General features: G+C 42.4%; 1 protein-coding gene across 10 annotated transcripts in view; it reads right to left on the bottom strand.

Annotated features, from left to right (window-relative positions):
* Nucleotides 1-9008, bottom strand: part of ap3b2 (adaptor related protein complex 3 subunit beta 2) — a 62787-nt gene extending 53779 nt beyond the window's left edge. For 5 of the 10 annotated variants that reach the window (XM_072436040.1, XM_072436039.1, XM_072436035.1 and 2 more), the window contains exon 1: nucleotides 8758-9008. In XM_072436040.1, the coding sequence (XP_072292141.1) occupies nucleotides 8758-8870 (113 nt within the window). In that variant the 5' untranslated portion in view covers nucleotides 8871-9008. Of the gene's footprint in view, nucleotides 1-935; nucleotides 996-8757 lie in introns of those variants that run through there. The other 5 variants (XM_072436032.1, XM_072436030.1, XM_072436033.1 and 2 more) reach the window with 2 other exon arrangements.
* Nucleotides 9009-15098: the final 6090 nt, after the last annotated feature.

The raw sequence follows: 15098 nt of genomic DNA, 5'->3' as shown, positions 1-15098 counted from the left end.
CCGACAAATTTGTCCCATCCGGTCCAAAGTCCGACAAATTTTCAATTTTGTCCACTTTCAAATTTGTCCATTTTCAAATTCGTACAAGGGAGTGTCTACAGAGCCGAAACTGCTGGGTTATTTTATCACACCGGGTTAGACCGCGCCGAGTTAGGGTTAAGGCTAGGGTTAGGGTTCGGGTTAAGGTTAGGGTTAAGGCTAGGGTTAGGGTTCGGGTTAAGGTTAGGGTTAAGGCTAGGGTTAGGGTTAGGGTTAGGGTTAAGGCTAGGGTTAGGGTTTGGGTTAGGGTTAAGGTTAGGGTTAAGGCTAGGGTTCGGGTTAAGGTTAGGGTTAAGGCTAGGGTTAGGGTTTGGGTTAGGGTTAGACATGAGGCTATATGGCCGTGCCGCGGCTCCTGAAACTGCTGGGTTATTTGACCGCGCCGCGGCTCTGCATCGTAATGTCGGCCTAGTCCTTAATCTTTGTGCCGTCCATTTCTTAGCGACGGCTAAGGTTTTAGCGCGCGTGTACTTTGGCGTGTTTGCGCGAGCGGCGAGACGCCGCGACTCGAGCGCCGTCCCAACTTTAGACGTGCCGTAAAGCTTCAACAGTCGTCATGTCTGTTCATACCCGATAGAATAAGAAAGAAGCGGCGCACGGAAAGAAGTGTCATGCTAGTTTAGAGCGAAGAGAGAAGCGAGCGCGGCGATGATCACAACCAAGATGAGTACGATAAACGATATGATGTTTGTTTCTGTCGTTTTATGTTAGAAATGGAAAGAAGTGACGTTTGAACGAAGCCGCGTCGCCCAATTTTCAACGCTTTCGAAGCCGTTTTAGATAGATATTGTGATAAATATGAAATGAGGATCTATTTATGTCATTGTTTAACACACCTGAAAAAGCGTAAAATGTCTCGTTAAACGCTCACGTCTCTCGCAAAAAGTATTTCCTACCGAAGCGGCTGCGTCTGAGAACCGCCGCCGCTTCCGCCGTCTTCCAGGCCCGACTTCTCCTCCGAGTTCCCCTCTCCCGAGCCTCCGCCTCCTCCTCCGCCTCCCCCTCCCCCGCCGCTTTCTCCCGACCGGAGGTGGCGCAGTTCGTCCGGCTGCACGGCGTTGTACCACGAGTGCTGCCCGCCGTCCGGGGACAGGACGGGGCTCTTGTCCTCGTGGCTCTGGCCCTGGACCTGACTCTGCACCGTCTTCACCATGTTCACCGCGTTCACCGGCAACTGCATCAGCCTCTGCATCGCGGTCATGGCGACGGCCCGGGCGAGTGCTCCGGGGCGTCCTCACAGTCGGAAAGTTGTGAAAAATATATACGCGGAGTTATTCCAAGAGGCAACGTTTAATTTGAGTTTTAGGATGTCAAAAAGTCAAGAAAAAGTTTGAACTGAACAAACTGAACGAAATAATCTGGGAAATGCAATCCAAAAGATCCAAAAGCAAATGTATTGTGAGAATCTGACTATCTGGATGTCAATTTAGCAAAAATGTAAGAAATTAAACTAAAAATCCTCATTTCTGTTGCTAAAACTGCATTTTTTGCAAACGACAACAACAAAAATCTGGAAAGTGAAAGCAAATTTAAATAATTAGCATCTCGTTTATGATATTTGTTGGAAAGTTGATGGGAAAATCGTTGATCCAAAATGCAAAATTGTAGATACAAATTGAAAATACAACTTCCTGGATGTTGATTTCACCAAAATTTAAGAAATTACATTGAAAACCCTTCTTTTTTGTTGCTAATTTGTTTACAACAACAACAAAAATTGAAACTGAACCCGAATTTAAATATTTAGTACCTCATTTATGCTATAAATTAACAAAAAATACTTTGGTTTTAGCAGCAGCTTTTACAGTCACGGAAAAGGTAGAAATTATAGTTTAAATATTGACAGAAATCTAATTGTAATGCAAGTTCTCTTCGTTCAAAAAGCGACCAAAAGGATCCAAACGCCGACACGACGAGAACAATCAAAAGTTCAAATATATATATATAGTTATGGTAATCCTGGTCAGTTTCTGAAAATACACAAACAACGAGAAATCACGGTCTAAACGCTGAGGAAAATGCGACTGTAAAGCAAGTTTTCTTTGGTCAAAAAGCGAGAAAAGGATCAAAAGTCGCCCGTCAAAGTCCGCGGAGTATTCGTTGTAATCCAAGTCGGTTTCCAGGAATAATTGATGATGGACTCGTCACTTAGAAGCCACAAGAGGCGAATCGTCCACGAGTACATCCAACGTGGCCATCCTTTGCCAAAAAATGAAAATGAAACAATAATTAAAACCCGTGGATAAAACTGTTGCTTGTCCGTCCTCAGAATCCGCTGCGATCCGCCGGTCTCTACGTTGCCGTGGCGGCCGGCGCTCTGCCTCTCGTCGCGGCTCTTTTGTAAATGGATGCTCAAGGAGAAGAAGGGGAGACGAGAGAGGGAGGGAGGGAGAGAAGGAGAGAAGGAGAGAGAGAGAGAGGGAGGCGTGGAGTTCCCTCTGCCTCCAGCGGCTCTGACACAGCCCGTTCTCCGGCCCCCGCCTCCCGCCACGCCGACAAACACGTGACCTTCCGCCGCCGCCGACACCGCGAATGACTCGGCGATTTCCAGAGAGAGAGACCACGCGCGATCGGTGCAGCCAGCAGGGGGGGTAATCGCGATTGTTCAGGCCGCAATGTGATCGTGAGAACCCCAAAAAACGAATCCTTTTGACAGATTTAGCAGCAAAATTGAGTACGTTTTGTTCAATCTACAGCCCATGAATAGAGCTAAATGTATCTTATTTGTCTGTTTTTGTCACATTTAGCTTTTATTTTGTCTTTCGGAAAGTTTAATTTTGTACAAACGTGAGGAGCAGTCACATGTCAGAACACGGCAATGAAAGAAAATGAAAGATTTCGCTGTCGTTCAGTCACAGACTCAGTTATTGTCTTGGCTAATCGTTAAATTGTTAAAAATAATAACTGTTCTTCTTGCTTGGTGGGACGTGCCAGACAGAGCAGTGACATCTCATTCGCGTGGTTCACTTTTAACGCTCTTTTAATGCGTTATTATATTCATAATCGCGGCTGTTCAGGTCGCAATGTGATCGTGAGAACCAAAAACAAGAAAATTGAGCACGTTTTGTTCAATATAAAGCCCATAAATAGAGCTAAATGTAAAGAACTGTATTGTATCCGTTTGTTTTTGTCACATTTAGCTTTATTTTGTCGTTTAGAAAGTTCAATTTAGTACAAACGTGAGGAACAGTAACTTGTCAAAACACGAAAATGAAAGAAAATGAAAGATTTCGCTGCTGTTCGGTCACAGTCTCAGTTATAACCGTGGCTAATCGTTAAAATTTCAAAATTATAACTGTTCTCCTTTCTTTGTGGGACGTGCCAGACAGAGCAGTGACATCTCAGTCGCTCGGTTCACTTTTAGCGCTCTTTTAACGCGTTAATTATACTTATATCAAACATGTTCCTCGAGATTTAAAGTATTCAGTGTCTCGCCCTGAAGCGTGAAAAGCCTGGAAGGATGAAATAATTGTAACAATCTTCTGTCTTTCTGCTTTTTTATGAAACACTGTGTTACAGAAACATTAAAGTGACGTGTGACAGGATTTTACCATCTTCAAATTTTGACTTAATTCGGTGTGTTTCTACCATTAAAGTTTTACACCGACAGAGCAGGTATTTGTGGAGAAAATTTTGAAAAATCTGTAGAAAATGACAGGAAGTGACATCACACCAGGGACACTCAGTTCATCCAAAGTTTATGCAGAATTTACACAAAAGAAACAACTTTTTTGACCCTTTAAACATTAATTAAACTAAATAAAGTCTCATATGTTTGTATTCGTCAAATTTTGGTCCAGTGAGTCATTTCCTATTGTGATGTCATCAATTACAACCAGGAAGTAACAGTTTAAACCTAAACAACTGACTATTCTGGGATAAAATGTGTATAGCTTTTAGTAAAAATGTTAAATCTTTTCATCTTAACTGCATTTTAGTTCAAAGAGAAAACATATTACGCTTTTTGCAGCTGAAACGTTATAATTTATGACACCGTTGGGGCATTATTTGACATTTTAGGCGTTTTAAATCACAAAATTGGTCCAAAACGACTTCCTAACAGAAACAAATCCAGTGACTTCCGATCCGCCTTCACCGTTTATAAGAAAAAGGGGGAAAAAAGTAAGAACAGCGCTTTAACAGACACTTTTAACAGATTTCTGATGGATTTATTATCATATCGAGAGCGTAATAACTGCTGATATTCCTTCTTTACACCGAGGACAACGGATCCGACCGACGGCGCACAATGAGACAAGGAATCGGAAGATTAACGTCGTTCGGCGGAAAAATCAACGTCTCACATCTGTTGCGTCGCCATGGAGACGACCGAAGGACACGCGACAGACAAGAACACTGAAGCAAACCAAACCGCCACGTAGTTTGATTGAGATCTGTGAGAATCCTGCTACTTTTTCTGATAAAACGGGGGCTTTTTCGCGGCATTTAAAGCACAGTTTAGTCCCGTTTGGTCCTGTTCTAGTCCAGGTCTGATCCAGGTTTAGTCAATTATTTAACTGGTTTAGTCATCAAGTGATCGCTCTCCGGACAATACGCAGACTCCAGAACATGTGAGCTGAGAGAAGAGGTTTTACGACTCAGACAAAGCAGTGATTACATCAAAGAGACGCAGGAAAACCAATTTTGTCTGACAGTCAAACGGAATCAGTTTCATCAGGGTTAAAGTCCATATTAAAGGTTCTGCTGTTTTTCTCCTTCTGACTTAGTTTGGTGCTTTAGAACCTGTGGTAAATATTAACAATCACAGTTTTACTTCCGTTAAGTTGCAATTTGTGAAGAAAATTGAGGGTTTAAGATGACAGGAAGTGGAGCTGAATCCCTGTGTGATGTCATCAGTGTGCGACACAGAGACACTTTACACACACACACTTTTCTGACAGTTCAGACTAAATTCAGGCTAAATAAAGGTGTTTTATGGTGTTATTGTGTGTCAGATAAGAACTGTTGTGTCGTTTATGTGGAGTTTGGCTCTTGTTTACAGTCTGGTTGCTATGGTAACAGCTGTGGAATGACCTCTACCTATGTCCAACCAGGAAGCACAATTATAAACTTTACACAAACAGTCAAACTGGGACAAACGGGCAAAATGTTTAGTCAAATCTGAAATATAATTGTGTTTTCTGCGTTTTAGGCTTAAAAAGGCAAAGAATTGAGATTAATAAATGTGCAAAATAATCATTAGTTGCAGCTCGAGTTCCTGGTTTTGCCACAGTTTAGATTTAGAAACACTTAACGTCCAAATTACACAGGTATAATTCACTTAAATGTAGCGAACTTACTCATATATTATACTGACTAAACCTCGTTCTTATTTATCCCCAGTTTGTGATGTCACTTCCTGGTTGCACATGAGCAGCAGATGTGACACGGAGGTAATTGTGTCACTGTTACCAAGCAACCAGACTTCCAACAAGGGCCCAAGCTTGAGTTAATATTTGACGAGTGAAAACACACGACGACACGTTTATCCTGGCGAGACGCTACAGTTTGGTTTGTGAAATATCTCATTCTGAACCTGATTTATTCACAATTTCAGTCAAAAAAATGAGGCTAAATTTGAATTTTTCAGCCGATTTTCAGTCAACTAAACAAGAAATGCAAAATTCTCTCTATATTTTTTTTAGTAGATCCCAAATATGTGACATTTTGGCTATTTTTACACATGAAATGCTTTATTTCTATATGAAAACATGACATGATGAAAAACTTGTAATACATTTGTTTCTTACATTTATGTGAGTGAACGACAGCAGACGTTTCACATTGATGTCTTTAAATTTAGGATTTTTTTCCTATTCACCTGCAGCGTCTGGAGTTAAATGCATGTTTGAACGGTCTTTGCGTTGAGGATGGCATTTTGTGCAATACGCCGTAGATCAGAGTCTTTGTCTAAAGCCTAAAGAAACACTGTAAAGTAGTGTATTGTCAATTGTTCTTACATTTTTCTTGTTTTAATTCAACTGAGATCCAAAATCCTCCAAATCTTTCTGAAAACAGTGTAAAAAACGTGCGGCAACGAACGTTTTAAATTCAAATACTACTGAATTTCGTCACGATTAATGCTCAAACAGTGCAAGTTCAGGGAGGTTTAAAGTGCACGTGACTTTGCTGAACAGCGTCAGAGAAAGAGCGTCCTCTGGTGACGACAGGAGGAACGTCTACTTAAACCATCCACAGATCTTGTTGGGTTAGAGTTTACAGATTTGATCATAAAAGGAGATGATGCTGTAACTCTTCACAAACTACAACAACTCCAGAGGGTCAAAAGTCCTGATTTGCTCCTGACATTTATCTAACCTGATGATGTCATTACAGAAACGTCACAAGCACAAATCTCACTAAAAGTCAAGAACATGATTTAAGTCCAGACGCTGCAGGTGAATACGATTTATTATTTGATTTATTTATTGTGTTGTTCACTCACATAAATGTAAGAAAAAAAGTTATTACAAGTTTTTCATCATGTCATATTTTCACATAGATAGAAATAATAAAACAGAGCCAGGTTTAAACTTATTTTGGTGACATATTAGATTCAAAAATAATTATAAGTTTTTTAGTCATCTATATCTGATATCTTGTATCCTTTTGCTGCCGTAAACAAAATGTAAACGCCAAAGAAAATCTTCATAAACGGCTCAAATATCAGAACAGTTCAAATCTTCACTGTCGGCTGTGGTTCTGACATTTATACGACGACAAATGACGTACAAAAGTATAACTGCATTTTAAAATGCCTTGTTGTAGCGAGTTGTGCAGAAAATGCTAACAAACGATAAGCTTTGGTGATTAGCACAGGTCAAACACAATATGCTCCAAGAAACTGAAACTTGGTCTGTGTCTGAAACTTTCCATGAGAATAATAACAGCGCCGCTCTAAAGATTAATCATTTAATCATGTTTTTGTGTGATTTTGATCTTTTATTGCTGACTTTGATGAAGGTTTAAAAGTCTGTGTAAAGTTGTGTAAAAGTCGTTTGACTGTGAGACGTATCAGACAAAAAACAACACTTTTCAGGCAACTTTTGTGACCGATTTAGCGTTTGTAAAAAGGCAAAGAACAAAAAGTAAACACTCGTTGCTTCCTTTAGCAACAGCATGTCTCAACTGCTGCAATTTAACTCATTATTGGTCAGACTTTATAAAAAATACACTTATTCCTCAGTAAAGCATAAACAAAGACTGAATACATAGTGATTCAGGCTTAATACTCTTAACCTTTACCTTAATTAAGTAGTTACTAAGTCTGATTCATGCTTAATAAACTCTTTGTTCATGCTTTGTCAAGGCAAATTAAGGTGTAAATGATTATAAAGTGGTCTGTTTTTGATATGTGACGTCGATGGCCTGAACCGATTGTTAACAGAACATTTTTGTCACGTCTATGTAGAAAGTACTCGTGGTTTACATGCACTTATCCTGCACACAAGCATTTCCCCCGTACACACACCGTCTATCTTTTATCTCTTTTAACTGTGTGTTCTGTCTGTAATCGTGGTATTCTGTCCCAGTCGTCTGGTAGTTACTGTTGTTGTTATTGTCCTCTGCGTCACTAAAGAAAGAACGTTTTTCACTTTCAGTTTGTCACGTGCAGATTTACTCGCAGTGAGAAGAGGAACCGACCCTTTTACTCGAGTAAGAGACTGTCAAACTAAATATGACTCAATTAAAATACGATCTCAGACACGATTATCACATACGTCTGTAACTTATTAGTGTTTAGAAGTCACAAACCTGTAATAATGTGTATAATACTGTAATACTCGGTGCACAGTGTGAGTTCTATAAAGAAACTGGGATGAGCCACGGCATATCGTTTGCCAAATGAAAACCTCTCAGACACATGCGTAAAGCCCGGTTTAAACACATTTACGCTTGTGTTTTACACCATTTGTTTATTTAACAGGAGATTGTGACAGAAACGCCACTGACTCCAGTTCAGATCTTTAGGTTTTCCTGGACAAAGACTTGCAGAAATGTTGTTGCCACAATAGTTTTTCCATTTTATCTACAGCTATATCACACTACACCACACATTATACTGTTTGTGAAGCGCAAATACAATGTTCATGCTAGGAAAGTGTATTTTCTTCCCATCTTTTGTAACAGAAAAGCAAACAAACGCTAACATTTCTGCCCTGGAAATCCAAAATGTAAGCTTATTTTTTGTTGTAAAGACTTAAAACCATCTGTATTGTGATCTGCTGTCAGTCAATCAAAGTAAATCGTTTATGTTGTGCTTTATTTTGCTTTATTTTGCCTCCAATCACCTCCAATTCAAAGTATTTTAAAGGAGAGCTGTCCAGCGGATGTGGTGCTGAAATGCTAACGCTAGTTCCGGCTTTAACCTCCACATCCTTGCACCTCCCGCAGCAATTTACCCCCAAAACAGCACACAACCAGCTCGACCAAACCACAGACCTGACTTGTAAACTGCACATGACTCTTGACAACCGACGCGTCGCGGTTAAAAACGCCATTTATTCCAGATTTGACCCTTTGAAAACGACGTCGCGCCGCATCAAATCAAATCACGGCGACAGATGGGGAGCAAACGCGAGGCCCGGGATCAGATTGCGACCCGGTGTCCTCCGTATCCCTGAACATTCACAGCACGCGATCGCTTGTGGGACAGTTCCGCTCCCAAAGTCACGGAAAGGTCGCCGTTAAGCGCTCGTGAGCCGCGGCCATCGTTACCGTTTGTAGTCGGAGGAGAAGATGCCTCCGCTGGCCGGGTCGTGTCCGTACTCCGGCTCGGCGACGCTGGAGGAGCCGCCTTTCTCGTCGTTGAAAGCCGACCCGGAGGACATGTCTGCGGGGGCCGGGGACCGGAGGCAGCGGGGGAGACGATCGGCGCGGAGACACGGCGGGCGGCGCGGCGGGGTTTAGGGCGCAGTGAGTGTGCGTGGAAAGCCCGCACGCAGATGGAGAGGCCCGGGTCTGTGGGGGAGGAGGAGGGGGAGAGGAGGAGGGGGGAGGCACGTGACCTTTGTTGTCATCTGCGTGCCCCGTGCAGAACGGAGACGGCTCCCCGGTTGGCTTCTTGACAGGGTAAAAGTGGCAGTAACTGACTTATCAAAACGAAACAAAAATAATTATTAAAAAAAAGTGCCCAGTAAGAGCCCAGTAAGAGCCCAGTAAGAGCCCCTACTGGTCGGACTACTCATTGAACTAAAATGCAGTTGAGATAAATGTGTTTTGAATTTTGCTAAGAATTCTCTGCATTTTTTCTGACAGTCCCGAGATATAAGGGAGGGAAACACAGAGGGCAAGAGGTGCCCACCAGCTCAGAGGGCAAGAGGGGCCCACCAGCTCAGAGGGCAAGAGGAGCCCACCAGCTCAGAGGGCAAGAGGGGCCCACCAGCTCAGAGGGCAAGAGGGGCCCACCAGCTCAGAGGGCAAGAGGAGCCCACCAGCTCAGAGGGCAAGAGGGGCCCACCAGCTCAGAGGGCAAGAGGGGCCCACCAGCTCAGAGGGCAAGAGGAAAGAGGAAAAACACGCCTGGGATGCTCTCTCAGTCTGTGGTTCTCAACAGAGTGAAGAGAACCAAAAAGCAGGACAAAAGGGACAAAAGTGAAACAGAACAGAGAAGGAAGAGTATTTCGATCCCTTATGTCTCGGGACTGTCTGAAAAACTGCAAAGAATTTGTTTTAAACCAGGAAATAGTAGAAAAAGCTTCAGTTGTAGTCATCTGGACTCAGTTTGAAAAAGTAGACGTTTCGACTCTCATCCAAGAGTCATTGTCAATAACAGAATTTAGGTCGAGAACTCCGATATTAATACTGTTCTGTGGTAAGACCCGCCCATTGGGAGGAGCCTTCCTGAAGTAGAAAGAGCCTCTAATCACTCGTTTGAAGACGGTGAGGTGAAGGTTTTAAGCAGGAGAAAAGATGGTTTGAAAGGGGAGTCAAGGAAGCTATTTTTGTTAAAAAAGAAAGACCTTCTTTAAACAGAAATGGAGGGCTAAGGTTTAATCTTCCTGTTATTTATAATGGGTTACTGAACCCCTGGAAAGGTAGAGGACCAGGACATTCAGATGCTAATCAGGTACTCAGGGTGGTTGAGCCAGGTTCTCACAAAGACAAAGAGGATTCTAATAGCCCATTAAGATTCTGAATAGGCTAGCTCGGTAGATACAAGGGGGGAGTTTCTGTTGAAACAAACAACTCTTTCTACTTCAGGAAGGCTCCTCCCAATGGGCGGGTCTTACCACAGAACAGTATTAATATCGGAGTTCTCGATCTAAATTCTTTTATTGACAATGACTCTTGGATGAGAGTCGAAACGTCTATTTTTCAAAATGAGTCCAGATGACTACAACTGAAGCTTTTTCTACTATGGAACACGCCTGGATGAATGAGGGATTACACCGACACTTAAACCAGGAAACACTTTAAGACAAAAACTAGTTCATCCTAAGGACAAGATGCAACACAAAAGCAGAGCAATGTAGTTTATTCTGTCGAATGCAGTGAAGAAAACTGTAAAGAACGTTACATAGTGAGACTAAACAGCCACTGCACAAGAGGCTTTATCAGCACAGAAGACACTTGAGTTCAGGACCACAGAGCCATGCATCTGCATCTTAAAGCCTCTAATCACTCTATCAAAGACAGTGAGGAGAAGATTCTGAGCAGGACAAAAGATGGTTTGAAAGAGCTAAAGAGGCAATCTTTGTTCAAAAAGAGAATCCTTCCTTAATGACATGGAGGTTTAATGTTCAACCTTCTAGTCGTATATAATAATGTCTTGAAACCCTGGAGCAGGAGACGCTCGGAGCATTCTGACGCTAATCAGGTACTCAGTGAGGAGGGAGCCAAAGTCAGGTCACAATAGGAGGCTGACAGCCCATTAAAGTACTGATAGTAAACAAAGAGGGTATTTTCAAGTGAAACCAAAAACTCCCCTTATCAGGAAGTCCCGCCAGGTGGGTGGGGCTTATTCTCTAAACACTAAATGTTGTATTTTTAATGAAACCAAAACACTATCATTTATAATATTGCACGACATACAGTATATCCCACATATTTTTGGATGCACTTGTTTATGTACTTTTCTTTTGGATTGAAATGGAAACAAATATTAAAAAAAAAAAAAAAAAATTACAAGTAATACAAATACAAAAAATATATATGTTTTACTACACTTCTCTCCAAAGGGCACAGACGCTAACACAAAATACATCATAAACTTACTCATATTTCTGAGTAAATGAAGTGGGCCGAGAGACCCCGAAACTCTTTCAATTTAACTTAAATCTAATAAACTCAACAATCTAAATTCACCACTGCAGTAATAACAAAAAAGCGATTAAAAAATGAAACCTTTTCAGTAAAATTAACCCAAATACGTAATCACCCCCAACTACAACTGCTGTGTGTGTGTTTTCTTTTAATTCTCTTTTTCTGTATCTTTTTAGGTTCATTCAATTCATGATTGGCGATTGGTGTAAACTAATAAATAATAAATAAACTAATAAATGAATAAAATAAACAAAATGAATAAAATGAAAGAAAGAAAGAAATAGACACTTCTCCCCTCCCCCTAAATAAATAAATAAAAAGAAAGAAAATAGATAAATAAATAAAAATAAAAAAGAAAGACAGAAAGAAGACAGTTCTTCATTCCCCTAAATAAATTTAAAGAAATAAATTTAAAGAAATAAAGAAGACAGTTCTCACCTCCCCCTAAATAAATCAATAAAAAGAAAGAAAGAATGAAAAATAAATAAATAAAATAAAGCAGACAGTTCTCCCTCCGTCCTGTTGGGTGCTCGCTCCGTCCTGTTGGGGGCGGAGCGTGTTCTCCTCACTTCCGGTTCACAGGCGGATGTTTGGGAAGAGGAGGCAACATGGCGAACACATACAAAAGTACATTTGTTACATTTATTGACTGTTTTTGTCCTTGTTTTACACGTTTTCACGATCGCGGGGTTTTTATTGTGAGAAACAGAGGAATTCGTAAAGGATTTTGACCGTCGTTTTGACGTTTGTGCGATGCTAGTTTCACGTTTACAAAGATCACGAATGATCAGGGAAAATGTACTTATTTCTATATTATTTGTGTTTACTTTTATTTTGTATAATTATCTTTTTGCATGCTGCTTAACTCGTTTTATGTCCAGTTTTACTATCGCTCATAATAATAATAATAATACTAATAATATGACATTTAAATCAAACTAAACTAGCATAAGTGATAAAATATTTTGCCTTAGCGTCGAGACGTGTTATAAATGTGATTAAAAGAAAGGTTTTACATAATATTACGTTTGAATTTATCTGTAAATGGCATGTAATGTTTGTGTTTGTCTTACTGAAAGTGGCTGTCAAAGTCAAAACCTGTTGCACACATTTCTATTTCAAGAACACGATTTTCATTTTCATTAATTCATCTTGAAGTTAAGTTCAATGATAAAACAACATCAGATCTCAATGTTAATCTTTTTTGTCTTTTGTCGTAATAACAAAAAATAAGCAACGACTTACGAATTTTCTGCGTAACATGTCAATGCCAAACTCATAAAAAAAAGCATATTTTGTAGTTAATTATGAAATATAGACTCTGAGGATGAAATGATAATATTTATGTTTAATATTTGTCCAGTAAAACCTGAAAATCAGAAACACTAAAAATCTTTCATAAACTTCTTTAAAAATAAATAAATAATGTCTGATTCTCATTTTCCAAAACAACCTTGATTTTCTTGATATTCCAAAGTAAATCCCTGTTTCTTCAATGAAATCACATCATGTTTGTTCAAGTTAATCATTTGTTTTACTTCTATAGATTTTGTGCAATATTTATATTTTGTTGTGACATAAATTCAATTTAACTACACGCTCTGATCACTCACACCTCATCTAAACTTAACCCAGGACTAAACAAACGCACAATTTTTTTCTCCCACGGTCAGTTTTCGGAAAAATTCCTGCTCTGGACGCCTGAAAAGAGTTTAGATGGATGCTGCTGACCTCTGCTGCATCAGACCAGGACTAAACCAGGTCCAACCGGGACTCAACCCGAGCTAAACCAAGTCTAAACTGTACTCTGATATATGCTGACCACTGAAAACCCTGAAAACTCCCTTTTGTCCTTTTCGCGCACAAACGTCGAGGACCAAACCGCTTCTCGTGGGCTTTTTAACTTCCTAACGGTACGAGAGAGAAATAAAAAATGTCACGTTTTCCTTCGTTTTCAGTGACCGATCGAGACATCCAGCAGCTGATCCTTCTCAGGGCCAGTAACTCCGCCATTTTCACCGGAAGGAAGAACTCGGCGATGAGAGGCTGGAGGTAAGGGTAAAAAAACGAGACTAAATCGAGGCTAATTTAGACTGAATGAAGGACAACCGTGAAGACAATGCAATCTTTTTCGTCATTTTCATTTGTCGGATTTAGGACTTTGGTGTTGATAGCGACTGAATTAAACCGTCTGTGTAGCCGACGACTGAAAATAACGTATCATATAAAGTCTTTTCTTCACTCGCAGGGCAATAAAACGTGAGATGGGGCTTCAGGGGCTGATGTCCGCGCGGCAGCTCAAGAAGAAGTGGGACAATTTGAATCAAAAGTACAAGGTGAGCGTTTGAACACGATGTCGTTCGATCGTGTCCAGCTTCATTAATATTGAGTATGACATTTTCTGTTGCGGATGAAACGCGTCCGAGTCCCAGAGAAGTTCAGCACATCAGTCCTCTCCTCTTAACCGAACAGGAAGTACGATTGATACTCCTAATATGCTAAAACGTGACCTGCTCTTCGTTTCTTAGGTGATCAAAAACCCTCCTGAAGGCGAGAACCCCAAGAACCCCGGCGCCTGGCCCTGGTTTCATCTGATGGACGACGCCGTCAGCGGCCGCCTGGACAACTCCGCCAAGGTCATCGAGCCGCTCCCGATTGACGACGAGAAGCAGGAGCCGGACCTGCCCACCGGACCCTCCTCCGACTCCGAGGACGTCGCCGCCGCCGCCGCTCCCGACGTGGTCGAAATGGCGCCCATCGAGAGCGAGGACGAGGTGGAGATGATCGACCAGAGCGGGAACTACGAGGCGCGGAACTACGAGGCGCGGCAACACGACGACGCCCCGAAAATGGCGGTCAAGACGCTGGAAAGTGCGCCGACGTTGCCGCGAAACGTCCCGCTGATCGCGCCGCCGAGCAGGCCGCCGTCGCTGCTCTACGCGACTCTTTTGCCCGATTCGACGGCTTCGATGGCCAGTACAGTTCCACCGACGTCGACGCAAAGTCTGGCCATGCAAGCGAAAACCGGCAATAACACGAGCGCGCAGAAGGTCCTGCCCGCCAGCGTCCTCTACGCAACTTTGCTGCCGGATTCCACGGCGTCGGCGAGCAAAAACTGCCCGGCGTCGAATCGTAGCGCGGCTCTGGAACTCGCCGAGCTGAACAAAAGGCTGCTGGAGTTCAAGAGGGAGAGGTTCGCGCTGGAGAAAGAGCAGGCCGAGTTCGACCGCGAGTTGATCAACTTGGAAAAGGAGCGCGAGCACTTGAACAAAGCGAGGCGGACGCTGGATCTGGCGAAAATCGAGAACGAGCGCGACAGGGCTGTGCTGGACAAGAACCGGGCGGAGTTGGAGCGCGAGAAGGCCGAGGTGGAGCGCGACCGGATCGTCCTGGACCGCGACCGGGCGTATCTGGACCGGGACAGGGCCGTGTTCGAAAGGGACAAGGTGTTTCTGGACAAAGCGAAGGAGGATTTTGAAAGGCAGAGGGAATCGAGCAAGCGGAGGAAAAGGCGTGCGTCCGGCGAGGGGAACGAGGGCGGCGGCGAGGGCAACGATGGTGGCGCGGCGGAGGAAGAGGAGCGGGAGGACGACGCAGAAAAGTACGACGATTTGACGGACAAGGTTCTGCGGATACTGACGGCGGAGGCAGATCCACGGGAGACGAGGCAGAGATTTGCGACGTTGGTGGAAAAACTGTCGGAAAAACTGTGAAAATCGGAACCGTAACGGAACGATTAACGATCGTTTAACTCGTTTTCCATGGAGGATCGGCGTAGACTCTTCAGAGGTTTC

The sequence above is a fragment of the Eucyclogobius newberryi genome, unplaced genomic scaffold (genome assembly GCF_026437365.1).
Source record: "Eucyclogobius newberryi isolate DKJ021-1_F unplaced genomic scaffold, fEucNew1.0.hap1 SCAF_7, whole genome shotgun sequence".
Lineage (NCBI taxonomy): Eukaryota > Metazoa > Chordata > Actinopteri > Gobiiformes > Gobiidae > Eucyclogobius > Eucyclogobius newberryi.
This window is presented reverse-complemented; position numbering and strand designations above follow the sequence as displayed.